Source organism: Otolemur garnettii, unplaced genomic scaffold, assembly GCF_000181295.1.
Source record: "Otolemur garnettii isolate 467f Iridium unplaced genomic scaffold, OtoGar3 scaffold00030, whole genome shotgun sequence".
In the NCBI taxonomy this organism is placed as follows: domain Eukaryota; kingdom Metazoa; phylum Chordata; class Mammalia; order Primates; family Galagidae; genus Otolemur; species Otolemur garnettii.
Genome location: NW_003852425.1, coordinates 15,253,554 through 15,274,538, shown reverse-complemented (window position 1 = coordinate 15,274,538; position 20,985 = coordinate 15,253,554). Strand labels below are relative to the sequence as shown.

The following is a 20,985-nucleotide window of genomic DNA, read 5'->3' as shown; positions in this document are numbered from 1 at the left end:
CAAAGACTCAACCACAAGGCTCCTGGAAGTCATCAAAAAGTACAGTAATGTCTCAGGATATAAAATCAATGTTCACAAATCAATAGCCTTTGTATATGGCAGTAACAGTCAAGATGAAAGGCTAAGGGCACGACTCCCTTCACCATAGCTTCAAAGAAAATGAAATAGGAATATACCTAGCAAAAGAGGTGAAGGACCTCTATAAAGAAAATTATGAAATCCTAAGAAAGGAAATAGCAGAGGATATTAACAAATGGAAGAATATACCATGCTCATGGCTAGGAAGAATCAACATTGTTAAAATGTCTATACTTCCCAAAGTAGTCTGCCGATTCAATGCCATCCCTATTAAAATACCAACATTGTACTTTCAAGACTTGGAAAACATGAGTCTGCATTTTGTATAGAACCAGAAAAAACCCTGTATAGCTAAGGCAGTTCTTAGTAATAAAAACAAAGCTGGAGGCATCAGCATACCAGATTTTAGGCTGCACTACAAAGCCATAGTGGTCCAGGCAGTATGCATGGTACTGGCACAGAAATAGAGACACAGACATTTGGAATCTATAGGAAACCAGGAAATAGAACTAATATCTTAGAACTAATCTTTGGTAAACCAAATAAGAACACACCTTGGGGGAAAGACTCCCTATTAAAAATAGTGCTGGGAGAACCAGGTATCCAAAGACTGAGACTGGACCCACACCTTTCTCCACTCACAAAAATTGATGCAAGATAGATGAAAGACTTAAATTTAAGGCATGAAACAATAAAAATCCTCAAAGAAAGCACTGGAAGATATTGGCCTGGAGAAAGACTTCATGAAGAAGATAATCCATGAAAAAGGCAATTCCAACAACAACAAAAATAAACAAATGGGATTTAATTAAACTGAAAAGCCTATGTACAGCTAAGGAGACAACCACCAAAGCAAATAGACAACCTACACAATGGGAAAGGATATTTGCATATTTTGAATCAGACCAAAGCTTGATACCTAGGATTTATAGAGAACTCAAATTAATCCACATGAAAAAAGCCAACAATCCCACGTATCAATGGGCAAAAGAAATGAACAGAACCTCCTCTAAAGAAGACAGACAAGGGTGGCGCCTGTGGTTCAAAGGAGTAGGCTGCTGGCCCCCTATACCAAAGGTGGCGGGTCCAAACCCAGCCCCAGCCAAAAACTACAAAAAAAAAAAAAAAAAGAAGAAGACAGACGAATGGCTGACAAACATATGAAAAAAATGCTTATCATCCCTAGTTATTAGAGAAATTCAAATGAAAAATACCCTGGGATGTCATCTAACCCCAGTGAGAATGGCCCACATCACAAAATCTGAAAATTGCAGATGCTGGCATGGATGTGAAGAAAAGGGAACACTTTTACACTGCTGATGGGACTGCAAACTAATACAACCTTTTTGGAAGGAAGTGTGGAGAAGCCTCAAAGAACTCTAGCTAGACCTCCCATTTGATCCTGCAATCCCATTATTGGGCATCTACCCAAAAGGAAAAAAATCCTTTTATCATAAGGACACTTGCACTAGACTGTTTATTGCAGCTCAATTTACGATTGCCAAAATGTGGAAACAGCCTAAATGCCCACCAACCCAGGAATGGATTAACAAGCTGTGGCATATGTATACCATAGAATACTATTCAGCCATTAAAAGAAATGGAGACTTTACAGCCTTTAAGTATTAGCCTGTATGGAAATGGAACATATTATTCTTAGTAAAAAATCACAAGAATAGAGAAGGATGAATCCTATGTACTCAATTTTGATATGAGGACAATTAATGACATGGTGGGGGTGGAGGAAGGGGAGAACAGAGAGAGAAGGAAGGAGGGAGGGGTGGGGGAAATGAAGAGCAGAGAGAGGGAAGGAGGGAGGGGGCTGGGGTCTTGGTGTGTGCCACACCTTTTGGGGACAAGACATGATTGTAAGAGGGACTTTACCTAAAAAATGCAATCAGTGTAACCTGGTTTCTTATACCCTCAATGAATCCCTAACAATAAATAAAAAAAAATTAAAATTAAAAAAAGAATATAATGCATTGCTGTAGACAATAATTAATGAATTGCTATAGACAATAATTGCTGTTGACACTGTACAGTAGATCTCCGGAACTTATTTTTCCTAACTGAAATTTTGTATTCCTTGATCAGTATCTCCTCATTCCCTTCCTTCCCCCGGCCCCTAGTAACCACCATTCTATGAGTTCAGCTTTTTAGATTCTGCATATAAGCACAATTAACGTATTTTTCTTTTCATGTCTGGCTATTTTGACTTGACATCATGTCCTCTGAGTATATCTATGTTGTTACAAATGATAGGATTTCCTTCTTTTTTAAGACTATTCTAGTATGCACGTACAGCACATTTTCTTTACCCATTCATCCACTGATGGACTGTTTACAGGGGACGTAGTGTCTTGGCCCAGGTGAGCAGTGCTGCAGTGAACATGGAAACCCAAACATCTCTTTGATATGCTGGTTTCATCTCCTCCCTCTTTGGGGTTCTGGGATCGTATCTTAGTCCTATCTTTAATTTTGTTTATAATGTTTGTCGTGTTTTCAATAATGCCACTGTAGTACTACTTTACTTTGACTATTATTTTAAGTTTCATATAAAAAAAGTTGGTTTTATCTCTGACTTCTTTTATTTAGTATTTATGAAATTAAACCATATTGTTGAATAAAATCATAGTTAATTACAATTATTGTGTGGTATTCTCGTATTCTATTTCAGGGGTTGGTAGACTTTTTCCATAAAAAATGAGGTAGTAAATATTTTGCTGAAAAATTTAGGTTTTGTGGGCCAGAGATGGTCTATTGCATGTGTGTGTGTGTGTGTGTATATATATATATTTTTTTTTTTTTTTTTTAAACTACCCTTTAGGAACATAAAACCATTCTGAGCTGTGGACTTTGCTACAGGCCACATTTGATCTGCAGGGTATATTTTGTTGATCTATGTTCTATTTATAAACATACTACAATTTTGTATCCTTTCTATGATTGTGACAGTGTGCGTTGTTATAATTATAGCTGCTGTGATTATCCTCACACTCTTCCTGGGGCATATGAGCGCATTTCCATGGACTTTTTGAAGTATCCTCATATTTTGTATATTATATGTATTACCGTGTTTCCCTGAAAATAAGACACTGTCTTGTATTTATTTTTTCTCAAGAAGACACCCTGGGGCTTATTTTCAGGAGACGTGTTATTTTTATTAAGTATAATATAACAATCTACATTTATTCACATACCATTAAGTCATCTTTTTCTGAAACCTGACGAGGGAGCCAACCTTGTTGGTGGGGCTGGTGCTAGTGATGCGTGAACTTCTTTCCCCTAGCCATTAGCACGTGCACAATAGGATGCCTGCAACCACTGTCACCACACACGCACTGCGCAAGTGTGTATGGCTCAGAGAAAGGAGCTGTGGCAGATAAAAGGTATTCCAGTCTTCCTTACCGCTCCACCCCAAAAGTGCTTGGCCTGGCTATGTACTGTATCTGTATAGCCATGCCCATCACTAGGTCTTATTATTGGGGTAGGGCTTATATTTAACAAATGCATAGAAATCCTGCTAGGGCTTATTTTTTGGGTAGGTCTTATTTTTGGGGAAACGTGGTATGTGCTATATTCCAAGAAGGTAAAGTAAAGAGAATAAGATGTTAAGAAAATAGAAAGAGAGGCTCGGCGCCTGTGGCTCAACCGGCTAGGGCGCCAGCCACGTACACCTAAGGTGGCGGGTTCGAATCCCCAGCCCGGACCCGCCAAAACAACAATGATGGCTGCAACCAAAAAATAGCCGGGCGTTGTGGCGGGTGCCTGTGGTCCCAGCTACTTGGGAGGCGGAGGCAGGAGACTCGCTTGAGCCCAGGAGTTGGAGGTTGCTGTGAGCTGTAATGCCACAGCACTCTACCCAGGGGGACAGCTTGAGGCTCTGTCTCAAAAAAAAAAAAAAAAAGAAAATAGAAAGAGAAAAAATTTATACTATCAATTAAGTGGAAGTGGTCCTCATAAAAGGTCTCCATCATCTTCTCTTTGATTAGATTGAGGAGGAGAGGGATTGGACTTCACTTTGATTAGACTGAGGAGGAGAGAGATTGGACTTCTTATCTCAGCGATCAGAGGTGGAAGAAGTGGAGGCAAAAGGGGAGGCAGAAAAGGCGGACAAATTCTATGTAACTTCAGTTGAAAAAAATCTTACAAGTGGGCTCGTGTAGTTCAAACCTGTTTTCAAGGGTCACCTAAACTTTGGGGTCATCTTTATTTGTGATATATAATTGTTCTCCAGCTGCTAGAAGTTTCATATATGTGTGTTATTCTCTTAGACTATTAGGCATAATCATATATAAAATACATACTTTCTCTCTTTAGCTTACTCCATCTGGAAGCATTTCTGTTATCAAATCAATGCATTTAATTAAAAATCCTGTGAAGACCTGTGATAAAGTTTATTCTTTGATTCAAAGTTTGACTTCTCAAATCAGACATCGAATGGAAGATCCCAAATCATCAGGTAAATGTTATATGTTTGTTAGAGTATATAAAAAAGTTACTATTCAGTTACTGTAGTATTTTGAAATAAGATGCTCTAATCTTCTCATTTTAATACATGAAGCCTCTCTCGAGATCTAGGTATAATGTGAGTTAATATATGTTGAGCGAAAGAATAATAGCTATGTTATGGTTACTTTAATCCCTCACAGCATGAAAGGAATAATAAAGCATTCTCATTGATCATCTCCATGCTGAACAGCAGCATAGGAAGAAGCAGAAAGTAGCAAGAAGGTGGTCGGTGAGGCTGGCTGGGTTGATCACTTGCATAATTTTGTTGTCTTTGGCTGAATCATTTGAACTAATTTTAATGTCTAAGGTTTCTTCCTGCTAAAGATGGTTTGCCTATTCTGTTGGGTATGTGAATTTAATAAAAATAACAGCATTTAATATTCAAAATATAAAATATATAAGCTCAAAATAGTTTTGTTATAATTGTTGGTTTTTTGTATTGTTGTTATTAAAGTCTGTAATATAGGGAAGAGAACCTTTGTAAGCCTAGTCTCTAATTCAAGTTCTTATTCCAATTACTTAGACTTGATCCAAGTGTACAAAATATATGGTTGCTAATAGTATATGCCTATAATAGCATTGCCTAGTTTCCTACAGTTTTACCTTTGACACTTCAAAAGTTTCTAATTGTCAACATTTTTAATATTTATACTTAATCAAATTTTTAAATTGAAAATACTAAAATGTTATGTTGTTTCAGATATTCAGCTTTATCATAGTGAAACATTAGAGCTTATGCTACGCAGATGGTCCAAGCTGGAGAAGGACTTTAAAACAAAGAATGGAAGATATGATATTAGTAAAATCCCTGACATATATGACTGTATAAAATACGATGTCCAACATAATGGTTCCTTGAAATTAGAAAACACAATGGAATTGTATAGGCTTTCAAAGGCATTAGCAGATATTGTTATCCCTCAGGTAAGTAATTCCTAAGAATTATTGGGCCTTGCTTCAACTCAGTTACTAAACAATGACTTGGATGTTGTAAAGTTAAAAACAAGGAAAAGAGGAAAAACACAAAAAGGATAGGAATTATTAACAAAAGTTCGAATAGCCTCAGTTGTAAATACCCATGTATGAAATGGTTAGAGTGATGCTCGGGTCCCTTGCCTAATACTCATAGTAGTTCAGGCAAAACTACAGATACTGAAAAACCAAGAATTCAGGCAGTTTGCAAGTTACTTGTAAGTATTTGTGTTCATGTTAGAGATTTGGTTATTCCTTCAGCATGAAGGAAGACATATGTTTGATCAGATATGTAACATAGGCAGTTTTAGATAACACTGTGAATCAGTGATTTGTGAACATAAATTCTTTTTAAAAAGAGGCTAAACATATCTCACACTGCAGGAATATATCTGTGGGTCCTACTTTAAGAAACATGGGCTTAGAAACAGGATTCATTTATTCTCTCACAAGTTCTTTTATTTCCCAAATGAAAAAGATAAGTTTTAGCTTGTAAAAGAGAAGCTTTATTTTACAGAATAAAAAGTTGTATTTTTATGACGTAAAGTATTTGAAGATCACCATCAAAGTGAATGCCCAGTTCTGCAGAACTAAGTTGTAAGTATCTGGTGTAGACAGCTGACCATCAAATTACTTCTGACTCGCTTCCACTTAACTCATTAAGTAAGTTACTCAGTCAGCATCCACCTTTGTGAAATTCAAGGTAAAGAATTCTATTAAAGATGGCTAAAGATCGATTACTAGTAATTCAGGTAAACCAATTATGCATTGGAAGCATAAATAAGACCTTGATTCTCTTCCTTGATATGGACTGCTGTGCCAGTAGTCCAAGGTCTTAGTAGTGCTTATTCTTACAATGCAAATTATTTAAAGTAGTAATTGTTTACTTTTTACAATTAGCTGGAAATATGGGTACATATAAGACCCTTTTAAATATTTATGGAGAAATTTTTCAACGTAGGCTTTCAGAGTATATAAATCTCTCCCTTACTGAGTGGCAAAATAAACACACAGTGCTTTGTCTGATGGCTTACATGACCATGTCTGAGGCATTACATGGCTTGTTAATCTCACCCAGCTGTGTTTTCTGTTACAATAAACATTTAGAATTGGAATGAAAAGTTGGTCTCTAAGAATTCGGCCCAAAAGAAAACTCAAGTGTTAAGAGGGTTTTAGATGATAATTTCTCCTTACATAGTTTATGTATTTCAGGTATATTGTTCATACAGTTGAACACATTTCTCACCATGTCCTAATAACTAAATGTTTACAACAAATCTATTAAAATAATCAAAATTAGAAGAAGCACTAAAGGATGGCATGTTTATAAAAGATTTGAGCCCTCGTTTGTATCTCTTGAAGTAATTCTTCATATCCAGCTCTTCTCAATTTACCACAGTAATTCTCTCTTCTGAATTTAGGTTAGGTTTTCATTACAGTCTTGAGAATTTTTGAAGAAAACTTATTTTTCTTGCATAAGTTACTTATTTTTGAAATTTTGGGACTCTTCAGGCAAAATTATGCCCAAGCTTAAGCTTACAGAAATCACTCTGATTTTTGCATATTCATAACTAAATTTTGGCAGATTCATAACTTTAAAAGCAGAGGTCCTTTTATGTGTTTTCCTGCAGTCCTGAGATTACTTTATAAATTGAGTAGAGGACAGTTTGGGTTCACCTTGTAAGGTTTGGTCTGACAGTCCTCAGAGTAGCAGAAACTTAAGATTTCTTCTTTTTTAAATGGGGTGTCGTGTCAGATCTCTTAAGAGTAAGTATAAAAGTCTTAACAATTGGCTCGGCACCTGTGGCTCAAGCGGCTAAGGCGCCGGCCACATACACCTAAGGTGGCGGGTTCGAATCCCCAGCCCGGGCCCGCCACACCCATTGTTGGTTGCACCCAAAAATGGCTGGGCGTTGTGGCGGGCGCCTGTGGTCCCAGCTGCTTGGGAGGCTGAGGCAGGAGACTCGCTTGAGCCCAGGAGTTGGAGGTTGCTATGAGCGTGATGCCATGGCGCTCTACCCAGGGGGATAGCTTGAGGCTCTGTCTCAAAAAAAAAAAAAAAAAAAAGTCTTAACAATTCAGTAAATGAGGTGAAGTCTGTGTTAAACAGTGTGATGTAAGCATTACAGATAGTATATAAAGTCAGCACATTGTACCCCATAAATGTGTTGATGTACTCAGTTATGATTTAATAAAAAAATTGTTAAGAGTAGAAATAAATAAATGAGATGTTGAATTCAATTTAGTAAATATTATCTTATTTTAGCCTTAATACATCAAAAAAAAAATGGACATAGTATAAATACTTTCAATCATAATCACAAACATAACTAAAAATTACAAACATTTATGATAATAATATGTAATGAAAACATAGGGTGTAATTGTGAAAATAAAATTTTGTAAATGTAGTTCTCAAATAAAGACTATTTAAAGCTTCAAAACTTAGATAATAGAGTTAAATAATATAATATTTTAACTTGTTGAGAATGAACTAATGGAGTATTATCTGTGTAAGAAAAAATGTATATACATTCTGGTGTATTTCAAAGTGATACTTTGCCTTTAAAAATTTGATTAATTCTTATATCTATGCCTTGTAAATTAACTAATTCCAATCATAGCAAATCCTAAATGGTAAATATAATCTGTTACTTTTAGTTCTTTTAGCACTTAAACTAATTTTCATTTTGTGTGGTGCAATAGAATCAATATTTCACTTTTTAACCAGACTCAATTTTCAGAAAACAGGACCTTGGTTTGAATGCATTGTTTTAAAATAATCATGATAGTATGATGGTAAGATAAGAATATTTAAAGATCAAACTTGATACTAAAATTCTTTTAAGATGACACATTTACTGAAGTTCAAAGATAATTTCTTTGGTTGTCTGTAGATTTTGAAATGCAAAAGATTCTCCATCACAGTATTTGCTATGTGAAGTTTCATAACATTGAACTCACCCTAGGAAGCCTTTAAATAACTTCACCTGATAGTTTAATCATTTCTGTTTGTGGCAGAAATATTATAACTGCATATGGGAATTTGATATGTAAGAATTATTTGGTCCTAATTGATAGCAGCAGATGAGCATATATGTCATCTTTTTGCAGAAAAAGACATCTTTATTAAAGAAGTGCTATACCTTTGTTATAAAACTAGAAAATACAGTGCCCCCCCAAATCACTATAATGTTACCAAATAAGGAAAAACATGTCAGTTTTTGGAATATTCTTAAAGGCCTCTTTTCATAAATTCATGCACATTTAACTTTTCTCAAGTGTATAATGTATAGCATATATTCTTTACAAAAATGGAATCAGGAGAAGCATGCTATTTTATAACCTGACTTTTTTCTTCATTTAGCTTTAAGAATTTCTTTTCACATCAGTAAAGCTTTACATACATTATTATTCCTAATGGCTAAGTGGTATGAATGTAAGAATATTTAATCTAACCAATTTCTCGTATTTAGAAATCTAGATCTTTTTAATTTCTTTCACTCTCCGTACACATCTTTCCATGCTGTCAAGACTATTTCTGAAGCTCCAGAAAGCCTAACCAATTTTTTACTCATCAGCAGTATATGAAAATGCCTATTTCCTCACACCTTGATCATAAACTCCAGCATTTTACTTTTGTTTATACATACATCCGCAATTGCACACATAATGCCTTTTGCACCCATTTCCCAGGCATCTATATTGGCAAGATTATTGAACCAACTTAGCATTAAGGTAAATGACCGCCAACAAGTTCATTTTCATATGTCTGTCCTCTATAATCAATCAGTATTTTCTTTATTTAGGCAATTTTGAGATTTGTTTTATATACTGAGGTTATCCCACGTGAATCCTTCTGGAGGAATCTAGTAGTAGGAAGTAGTCTTTAAGTGGAGATATCCCAGAATCAACTTAGAAAGGGGGGGTGTGCACCTCCCTCATTCCCTGTCCTCCCGCCCTCTCCCTGCCACCTTCTTTTCTGCCCCCTACCCTTTCGTACGTACATCGTAAATTCATCTTTTCTCATATAAGTCATTTCCTAGTCTTCCACTTTGAACTGTAATTTTCATACAATTATTATGTTTTCTAACAGTTAACATTGTAATTCCTTATAAATCTGATTAATTCATAGCGATGATAGACATAATACATTTCATAATTTCATGGAACTTTTTTGCTCACCACTAGTTAAAACTTTTCAAATAGTGACTAAAGTGTTTGAAGAATGTGTCAGCCTTTCTGAATCTTTGATGTTTGGAGAGACACAAATCTGATGGGTTTACTTTGTCTTTCTCTTGTGTTTGTGCCTGTGTCTTCCTGCTCTGCTGTTTGGCCTTAATCTAATCCATCTTTCTTGTGGGGTTGTTTTTACATGTAAAACTCTGATTGAGTTGAGTACTGTACATAAAGATTGCATTCTTTCATTCTTCCCGTCAGGAATTTACTTTTTCAGTTTCATCACAAAATCCTTTCAACTTTATGCAACAGTTTGGAAATAGTACATTTAGAATTACGAAAAGTATAAACTTGGCATTGTCTAATGTTCAAAAAGCCTTGTTAAGATATTTATCTGTCACTGGAATTTTTTAATTCAGGAGTATATTTATTAGCGATATTTGTTGTTAAACTCTTTTTTTCTAATATCATGTATTTTCTCTCAGGAATATGGCATAACTAAAGCTGAAAAACTGGAGATTGCCAAAGGTTACTGTACTCCTCTGGTTAGAAAAATTCGCTCAGATCTTCAGAGGACACAAGATGATGACACTGTAAATAAACTCCATCCCGTGTAAGAAACTGTACTGGTTATTTAAGTCCCCAGACATCTGTTTTTGCATACTTCAAGTCCAAATTACTTTTGGATGTTTTTAGAACGTAGGAGTGTATAGGAGTGTATAATTGGCACACTGGAAATAGGGCTACGTAGGTATTCCTATTAATTTCTAGTTCAGGTTCTTTTTTGTTTGCACGTTAGAGAACACTGGGCAGGTGGGTCCTAGGGGTGTCTCATTGTTCACATGTCATCATCAGTGTGTACCATTCAGCAGCCTTAGCGTCTGTGAGCCTCCTGAGGATTCCACCTCGGACACTGCTACTAGGGAACTAAAATGTCTAGCGTGAATATTTTCCTCTGATGCTGTCAGAGGTCCTAGTTAGTCTCGCGGTAGAAGAACACCTGCTGAGATATAACTCTTCAGTCATGATCAAAAGATGGTAGATTTACTTATTATGCTCTTCTCGTAAGGTTTAATTTAATTTTACAAAATAATTTCAATACTTAATTTTTTTTTATTTTATCATTCTGTTTTAACACTGTCTGCTTATAACTTTAGGTATTCCAGGGGAGTCCTGTCTCCTGAGCGTCATGTCCGCACTAGGTTGTATTTCACCAGTGAGAGTCATGTACATTCTTTACTTTCTATCCTTCGCTATGGTGCCTTATGCAATGTGAGTAGCATCTCAGTCTAACAAATATGTGTCCTTGCATTTGCAATCAAATCATTAACTCTATTTTTACTGTGAAATTTTAGTAATTCATAGTTAACTTTTACTATTTGTCATCATTTTTAAGGATCTGTGTACCAAGCAGTTGGCTAAGTTTTAAGAATAAAGACGTGTTATTGGGCAGGTGTGGTGCTCACGCCTGTGCCTGGGAGGCTGAGGTGGGTGGATGGCCTGAGCCCAGATTTTCGAGACCAGCCTGAGCCAGAGTGAGACCCCGTCTCTGCCAAAAAAAGCCAGGTGTTGTGGCAGGCGCCTATAGTCCTAGCTGTTTGGGAGGCTAAAAGCAAGAGAATCACTAAAGTAAGAAAAGAAAAAAGAAAGAAAATTAAAAAAAAAAACAACAACAACAACAACTTCAAACTAAGATGATTGAAAGCAAAACTCAAAAAAAAAAAGACATGTTATTTTGTCTTCAGAGAAAATCCACTTAAGCAGATAATAACGTGAAATATTTTAGTTGATGTTATACACTGGTGGCAGCAGAATAAAGAGAAGCTAATGAATTTGAGTCATTCAGGGATCAGAATTGACAAGACTGGCTTGATCAGATAATGGCCTCTCATCTCCTTTTAGGTAATGATGTACCCAATTCACAGTCAGAGGGTTGACTTGGATCAGTTGGGCATTTTCGCTCAGGGTCTCTATTAGGTTATAATCAGACAGTGGCCGGAACTCAAATCATGTCCAAGGTTCCTCTCAGGTCTGGTATTTCATGTTGGTTGTCAGTTGGGACCTGACAGTTATTGGCTAGAACACCTACATCTAGCCTCTTCATTTGACCTGTCTCCTTGGAGTAATGCAGCTTGGTTCCAAGAATGAACTTCCTCAGTGAGCAAGGTGCAAGCACCTGGCATTTTCATGACTTGACTTCTGAATCACGAACCACTTCTGCTGAGCTCCACTGCTTGGGGCAGTCACAGAGATCTATCCAGGTTCAGAGAGAAGGGAAATAAGCCACATCACTAGACAGGTGGAGTGTCCCTGACACATGGTAAGAGGAGTATGTAGTATTGAAGGCATGTGGCAGCCGTCTTTGGGAGATACGATCTGCCAAAATAGTGCCCATTGGCCTCAGTGATTCCTGGTCATCTCACATGCAAGTTCCTTTCATTTCTCTCACTGCCACCCCTCCAGTCTTACCCTGTTACAGCCCAAATTTTAAAACTAGGATTTTAGCTAAATCAGCCATGTCTAAATTACCAAAAAGGTAAGAATTTTCATTTGTTTTTCTGTGTATATATAAATATACACATCTGTGTACATCTATATACATAGTGATCTTTAAAAGTAAATTTTATTTTCTTTTATACATTTAAAATAAAGAACAGTGAGATATATAATGACAATATGGCATATATCTTATTTCCTAATCTATGTTATTACTAGACCTTAATAATTATTACCAAAGTAACTCTAAGGCTATTTCAGTGTTTTATTCCAATCAGAATTTCAGATTCTGTTTGTTTTGGTTTTCTTCTTTGTCTCATTAAGGAATAGCGAAGTGACATCCTAGCATGCAAATGTGAATTTGTGGAGCTTCATTAAAAGATAACAGTGAATGTTGAAAATTGTCCTTAATTAGTAAAGCAAGAGCTTGTATATCCAGTAGTAATGATGGAATTGTTTTTGAGGAGAAGAGATATCTCTCTTACATGGTCCTTTTGCCGACCGTTTTATATGTATGTATAGAAGGTAGAAAGGGCACAAGGACCATAGGAACCAGGGGAAAGCCTGTGGTTGGAGCGTAGTGGTGAGTGATGGATAAAGTGGCAGCAGGTGCGCTTGAACAGTTGTGCCTTATAGTATGAGGGGATTAGGAAGACGCGAGACGGTTTTAAGCAGGGAAGTGGTAGCTTTGATTGCTGTGTGGACAAAGGTGAGAGTAGATATGAGGAAACTGGTTGGAGAACTATGGCAGTGGTCTAAAAGATGGTATTATTTAGACTAGGGTGGTAGCAGTGGGCCTAGAGCTTCGTGGGCAAATATTGAATTTAGGCTGTATTTCTAAAACAAAAACTGAATTATTTCATTCTTTTAAAAAATCTATGCTTCCAGGTGGGAAAAAATTATGTATATTAGTGAAGTGAAAGTTAAAATCTATACCAGAACAATGTTTTGTTTTTATTATTCCAAGTCTTATTATACGTCTAAGACTCTTGGAGTAATATACTTAAAACCTTGTTCAGTATATTCCCAGTTGTAATTTTAGACTGGGTAAAATCTACCTCTCTGTAATAGATTTTTTTTTAAGTTTGTTAAGGAAATAAGATTATAAACAAGATTTCAGGGAATATGTGTAATGGGCCTTAATTTTAAGAAGTGTTTTGAGGCTTTTTACATATTAATTATATTATAGAAGTTGTTACTAAGTATTATTTAATATTTATTAATTGGAACAGACCTAGCAAAATCGTAACTGTACCACCAAATTGGATATTAGATAATGTTCTTAATAATTTAGTATCATAAAATCTGATCTACTCACCTAATGAAAATTTTCAGTATTTAATTTAAATTCATCCTTTATAGTAATTCCCATTTAGTGAAACTCAATAATGCTAAGCTAATTATGTTTCCTCTTGTCAATTTTGAAAAAGAGTATACATCTTTGCACGTATCCCTCCCAACACACGCACAATTTTTACCCTCGAGTGTTGTTTGGTTTAGGGATGTATATCTAAAATAAAAAGGAAATAGAGCCCGAGGGCTGTGGCTCTTGCCTGTAATCCTAAGACTTTGAGAATCTGAGATGGGAGGATCTCTCAAGGTCAGGAGTTTGAGTCCAGCCTGGACAAAGCAAGATCTCATCTTTATGAAAAATGCAAAAGCTAGCTGGGCATAGTGTTATGCACCTGTATTCCCAGTTACTCAGGAGGCTGAGGCAGGAGGATCACTTACTTGAGCACAGTTTGAGGTTGCTGTGTACTGGGCTGAGACCAGGGCACTTAAGCCCAGGTGACAGAGCAAGGCTCTGTCTCAGAAAAAAAAAAAAAAAAAGAAGAAGAAAAAGACCACAGCACTCTACTGAGGGCAACAAAATGAGACTCTGTCTCTAAAAAAAAAAAAGAAAGAAAAATACATGCTGAAATTTTACCAAAAATAATCAGTGTGGGAATCTTATAATTTTTTTACAACAGGCACATTCTAGATCATAGTCCCAAATACAGTAAATACCATATACTCTGATTATATACAAAAAAGTACTAAATGTTTTTATAAACTCGTAATGTTGTTATTATATACATATGCACACATACAATGAAGGAAATTTGTCTTTGAAGTATATGTGGTCTGAATAGACTCTGTTGACTATTCACTATAGATTTTATACTCTGAGTAGTTAGTTTCACCTCTTCAGATAGAATATTCTATTTTGAATGCTTATAGGACGTACTCTGTAAGATCCCTTTTAGTTCTGATTCTCTATGATTACACGTATAAAGACTAATAACTCTATAATTGAGAATGAAGGAATGGTGAAAGAGGTGGTAAGATCAATAGGATTTATATATGCCTGTCCCTGCTGTGATACTTTGAATATCACGATATAGGTTACATCTGATGGTGGGAAAAAATAGCACTACTCTTCTGGGGTAGGACTCCGTGGTCACGGAGCATGACGCTGTGCTAGGGACTTGGGGCTTACAAGGGTAAAACCATTCCTTATCCTCAAAATCTAGTAACAGGTATAATATTTCAAGAATTCTTTATTTTTTACTTTGTATAAGCTTTTGTTTTTTAATTTCAGATTAATATGAGAGTACACATTATTAGATCACACTGTTTGCATTTGTGAGGTCAAGTCCAAGCTGTAATTGCTTCCTTCACTCAGGAAGTGTGGCATATGTCCGTGCAGTGTTTCCTTTGGGTGGGAACACGCCGAGCCCTCTCTTCCCATACCCACTTCTTGAATTTGATTGATTTTTCTCTCTCAAATCAGCATATAGTTGTTAATCGGCTAGTTTCAGTTTAATATTAAGCACATGTGATGCTTGTGATACTTAGGAGAGTGATCTCCAAATCCATCCAGATTGTTACAAAAGACCAATTTTTTTTAAGTTACTAGAGTCTTATAAAGGTTGAGTATAACTTATCCTAAGTGCTTGGGACCAGAAGTATTTCAGATTTTGGAATATTTGTATTATACTTACCAGTTTAGCATGTCTATTCTAAAAATCCCATCAGGTGTTCAAAAAGTTTTGGACTTAGGAGAATTTTGGATTTTGGGTTTTCTGATTAGGGATACTCAAATCTGTACTCCAGGTAAAAAGTACGGGTAAAGAGTTTACTTAAAAAGCTTAAGTACCTTGCTAAGACCTTTGTATGCAATGGAATTATTTGAAAGATGTAAGTGTTCACTTCTTTTGCATGATGTCAACTCAGAATCAAACAGGCTACGGTAGTGACAGTAAGAGACTTCCAAGCAATGCAGTATGAGAAAGTGCTCACCCTATGTGCCTTCTGTTCAGGAATCCAAGGATGACCAGTGGAAACGAGCTATGGATTACTTAAACGTTGTCAGCGAACTCAACTACATGACTCAGATTGTCATCATGCTTTACGAGGACCCTAACAAGGTAGACCCAGTTCTCGGTGTGTGTGTCGCCAGAAGTAAATGCTAGAAGGTTCTCAGTTTAAAAATCTTCTGTCATGTTTTTTAGGATCTTTCCTCAGAGGAACGCTTTCATGTTGAATTACACTTTAGTCCAGGAGCCAAAGGCTGTGAAGAAGACAAAAATTTGCCATCTGGGTATGGCTATAGACCAGCTTCCAGAGAGGTAATGAAGATAAACTCTCAGTGCTTGGTTCTAGATTTTTATGAGGTTTCTATAAGAGTTTTTTTATTATGTACTATTAAATAATTCTTCTTTCAACTACTAAGTAGCAAGATGGCCTAAAAGGGTTTTGTTTTTGTTTTTAAAGTATGATTTGGGCAGATAGCATTTTTATGCATATGAGCATACTTTTTAATTTTATGTTTTATAGATTGTTCATATTTTCAGCCTAGTGTTTACGATGGATAACTGTAGTTTTTGGTTTTTGTTACTTCACTTGAGGACTGTTCCATGCTAAACACTGCTAAGCACTTTGGGAAGAATGGCCGCGCTTCAATCCTGTATTCTGTCTTGGAGATCAGTGTCGTTTCTCTCTCTTGGACTTGTTAAAACTTACTGTTTGGTAAAATTCATTTTATGTGGAGTTTTCTCTATTTTATCTGAATTTTCAAATTTTCAAATTATTCAGTTGGTAATATCCTTCTATTGACTTTTTAAATGTCCCCCTTCCTCATGATGGTGACTCTTCTGTGTGCTTATTCTCATTTTTTTCTTAAGTATTGATAAGGATTTATGATTTCTTAGTAGTTTCAAAGAACCAAGTCTCCCTGGTTGACTGTCGTTCATTTCTGTCTTATTTCACTAACCTCTGAAGTTAGGTTTTTTATTTCCTCCTACTTTCTCTGATTTAATTTGTTGATCTGTCTCTTACTTATTTTGGTGACTACTCAAGACCCTGTATTTTCAAGTTTTATTTGTCTGCTGTTTGCCTCTGAATCTAACATTGCCCTCTGAGCGTGGCATCAGCTGTAGCACCCAAGTATGTTTTATCTTTTAGTTCAAAATACTTTGTAATTTGTCTTTGATTCATGGGGTTGTGGAAATTTTACATATAAGCTTTTATTATCAAATGCTTCTGGCTTAATCATATACTTGGTATGATTTCTTTGTTCAAAATATATTGGGAACTCCCTTATGGGCCTACATATGAGTTAATTTTTGATAAATACCACATGGGCACTTGAAAAGTATATATTTTCTCTTGTTGTTTATTCAATACAAGTGTTTAATACAAGTCAGGGCAAGTTTATTAATAGTGTTGTTCAAATTTTCTATATCCTTAAAATATTTTTTGGTCTTGCTCTGTCAGCCACTTACAGTGGTGTGACAGTACTCCCCTGTGACTAGAGTGTCTCTTCCTCTTCACATTCTGAAGCTATGCATATGAATTTGGAGTTTTTATGTCTTTTTCTCATTATGAAATGTCCCTGTTTCTGCCTAGAATGTACCTGCCTTCTGCAGCGTCCGCTTTGCCTTGTTCTTAGAGCTCACCAGCTTTGTTTTCCTTAGCATTTTCTTGATGTGTCTTTTTTTTTTTCCCCCAAGAAACCAGCTTGCACTGATTGCATTTGTTAGGTAAAGTCCCTCTTACAATTGTGTACCGTTTGGCATTTTCTTGATGTGTCTTTTCTTTTTTATTATTATTTTACACTTTTAACCTTTCTGTACTCTTATGATGTGTGACTTGTAAGCAGCATATATTTAGGTTTTGTGTTTTAATCTATATTTATAATAGTTTGGTCTTTGATTTGGCAAATTTAATCATTCTGTGTAATTACTGATATATTTAGGTAAATTGTATCACCTTATAATTTGCATTCTATTTTGTTCATCTCTTTCTTTTGCTCTCTTTTTAAATTTTTTTGGCCGCCTTGGAGATGCTTTCAACATTGTCTGTCATTTGTTTTCCACAGTTTTCTTCTCATCTTCTGCTCAGGGTGCTGGTGCCTCCTGTGCCTGTGACTTGACATCGCTTGTTGTCGTTGGGCCCTTTGTAGTCCTTAACTCTATAATGCTCTTCACCCATCTTCTCCTTTCTTTCTGAGGTGTAAGTTACATGCATATTAGACTGATTGACCTTGTGTCTTGAACCCTGTAGCCATGTGTTATAGTTCTTGAGGCTATTATAAAGTTTGTTTAAATTATTTTTTCTGTTTGTTACTATCATCTTGAATTTTAACTCTTTTAGGCAGAGTCTTGTCCTGTCACCTGGGGCTGGAGGGCAGTGGTGTCATCATGGCTCACTGCAACCTCCACATCCTGGGCCCAAGCCATCCTTCCTCCTGCCTCAGCCTTTCAAGCAGCTGGTGCTTAAAAGCAGCTGGGTACCACCTTGCCTAGCTAATTTGTCTGGGTTTTGTAGAGACAGGATCTTACTGTTGCTCAGGCTGGTCTCAAACTACTGGCCTCAAGTGATGTTCTCACCTTGGCCTCCCAAAGTTAGGATTACAGGTGTGAGTTTCTGCACCCGGCCTTAACTCATTTTTGTGTAAAGACTTTCTAACTAGTAAACTTTTTTTTCAAATGCAGAAAAAGTCTTCATTGTGAAAAATCAGTGTTCTTTAGAAAAGTCACACTGTGGTTTCTTTCTAATAAATGGCAAAGCACATTTCTTAAATAATTCACAAAGGTCAGAAACTGGTCTTGTAAAGCATACACGCCCTCCCAGCACACCTGCATGCCATGTGCTCAGTGTGCATATAAACAGGTACCCGGAGAGCCCAGGCTCTTAAGCCTGGAAGTGTCTCCTCTGCCTTTCTCCAGGCCCTGGTAGGGGAAGCAGAGATGGGAGGTGAGTCCCTAAGAGCCCCAGCCCTGGAGACACAGAAGATGAATGAGCATATGGGGGGTACCACATGGCTTGCCCCTGGGGGCCTGGATCAGAGCTGTCAGACACCTCTTCAACCTGCACCTTGCATTGCACTTGAGGCAACTAGAGGTTGAACGAAGTGTGGGATGAATTTCTAAGCCCAAGTATCCCTTGGGAAAATAGAAGGAACAGTTACCCCATCCTTCCAAGATCTCCCCAAATCACTCTTGGATTGTGGCAAGCGGTCACCCATGGGTAAAGATGTGGCTGGAGCAGGAGAGTTCCGGATCCCTTCTTAGCAGTGGCCCAGGGGTATTGAGCAGGGGCTTAGCTCCCGGAGGGTCACAGGGTAGCACAGACATAGGGGGTCACGTCAGACTTCGCTCTTGTAAAACAGAGCCCCCTACAGGCACTGTCTTCAGTCATGAAGGAGTAAGACAGTCATGTTGCTGGTGCCTTCAGCCATAATGGCATTGTCTGGTTCTTGGGACAGTTTCTGGAAATGTGGAATTCTTGCCCCCACAGGCTCTCAGTAATTAGCAGACTTGCTGGAAGAGCAGAGAGGCTCTATTGAGTAGGGGTTCCAGAAGGCAGCCTCCCTCCTTGACCACCCTAGTAGGGTGAAGGGGGTACACAGGCCATCTGAACAGAGGGATGGTGATCCCTCTCTCAGGGTTCCATAGCTCAGTGGGCCGGGGAGGCTCCAGGCACTGGGTGCTCTTCTGGCTCAGGCTATGGGTTGAGGGTCTACTGTCCTTCTGGTCCCTCTCTTCCTCCTCCTGGCTTTCACCTGGATCTCCACCAGGCACTTGGCACCACTCTGGCAGGACTCTTTGATTTTCTGGATGTGGTACTCAAGGCTTTCTTAGCTGATGGAGCCACAGTCTGTAGGTCCTGCCACCCTGGTTCATGGTTTCATGGTTGACATTCCTTGTATTACAGAACTGATTTCTACTCTTTCTTACTGTCTTTTAGTATTATTATTAATTTCTGTATTTGATGAAATTTAATTAAACACATTTTTTTGGTTTTAATTGCCATTTACTGTTTAATTTCTCCGTAGATATGAAATGACTCTTGTAATTTCTTGCACAATGCTCACATAGTACTAGGCTGTTGTAAGAGTTCAGTTAGTATTAATTCAAGTAAACAAATTTTAATATGTACTTCACATGACCATAGCAGTGGAGCTGAATTTCTTCATCAGAACACATTTGTTATCTGAATGTTAAAAGTGTGTTGTGTTCTTTGCCTACAGAATGAGGGCAAGAGAACTTTTAAAATTGATAATGATGATGAACCACATACTTCTAAAAAAGATGAGGTTGATCGAGCTGTGATATTGTTTAAACCAATGGTGTCAGAGCCAATTCATATACACAGGAAGTCTCCACTTCCAAGGTCCAGAAAGATGGCTACAAATGAAGTGAGTATATATGTCAGACTGTTTTTTATAAAGCAAACTAACTATATTTTAATAAAACAGAAAAGAAAATACAGCTTTAATTGTGGAACTTGGGAACCCAACAAACATTTGTCAATTTTGTCTGTTTTTCAAATTTCCAAAATATAGAGGCAATTAGGAAATACAAAGATTAGGCTTAGAATTTGGAACTTTATGTATAGTATTCATAACAAAATTGAACATTAATATGGAATAAGGCCTTTTAAGAACTTTATAAGCTGATCCTTTTTTCTTGGTCTTGTTACATCAGATTACTCTTCAGTGCAGAACTTTTTAAAAAGCCTGACTTAATGGATCATGAATAATTTTTGGTTAAAAGTAGAAAGGAATTGCCAGAATGCTATAGCAATAAGTGATTCCAGTGACACTGTAGATTAAGAAGTGAAATTCTAAAATGTTAGCTTGACTGCAAAGTCTGTATAGGAATTTGAAAATTTGATAATGTAATTGAAAAGTTTACCTTTGTATCAAGATCTGTAAGTAAATAGGTAAGACTAATTCTTATGCTCACTAATAGAATAATATTTAAATAGCTACTAAAACATCATTTAAAAGAATAATTGAGCAGTTAGAATGAAGTATGTGTAAACCTTAACAGCTGTCCGTATTTTATACTTTGTGTCATATTCTATAGGGTGATTCTTTCAGCACTGACTGAAGTCAGTGCTTACAAATGTTTTCTAAATGCTGTGGTAAAAAGTGTAAATCACGAAAAGTATAAAATAAGCATAAAAAGCGTAAAAGAAGTATAAAAAGTATAATATAAGAAATTAAGATAGAACCATCAACTTTTAAGTTAGCAACTTAAGGGGTTTTTTGCTTAAATATACCAAGTCTAAAGAATGAGGTATAATATTATTTAGCAGTTGATGGTTAAGGATACAAATAACAATAAGAATAGCCTCAAATTATACAAACATAAGGGTTCTATGATTCTTAAATTTCAAATGTGTGTGTGTATATATTCCAGTTTGACAGTTTTGTTGTTTTTTTTTTTATTTTTTTTTTTATTATTTTTTTTTTTT

General features: G+C 36.5%; 1 protein-coding gene across 10 annotated transcripts in view; it reads left to right on the top strand.

Moving 5' to 3' along the window:
• PPIP5K2 (diphosphoinositol pentakisphosphate kinase 2) overlaps positions 1–20,985 on the top strand; it is a 73,941-nt gene that overhangs the window by 33,597 nt on the left and 19,359 nt on the right. For all 10 annotated transcript variants that reach the window (XM_023512717.1, XM_023512714.1, XM_023512711.1 and 7 more), the window contains exons 18-24: positions 4,399–4,540; positions 5,291–5,514; positions 10,227–10,354; positions 10,899–11,013; positions 15,540–15,647; positions 15,732–15,848; positions 19,754–19,921. In XM_023512717.1, the coding sequence (XP_023368485.1) occupies positions 4,399–4,540; positions 5,291–5,514; positions 10,227–10,354; positions 10,899–11,013; positions 15,540–15,647; positions 15,732–15,848; positions 19,754–19,921 (1,002 nt within the window). The remainder of the gene's footprint in view (positions 1–4,398; positions 4,541–5,290; positions 5,515–10,226; positions 10,355–10,898; positions 11,014–15,539; positions 15,648–15,731; positions 15,849–19,753; positions 19,922–20,985) is intronic.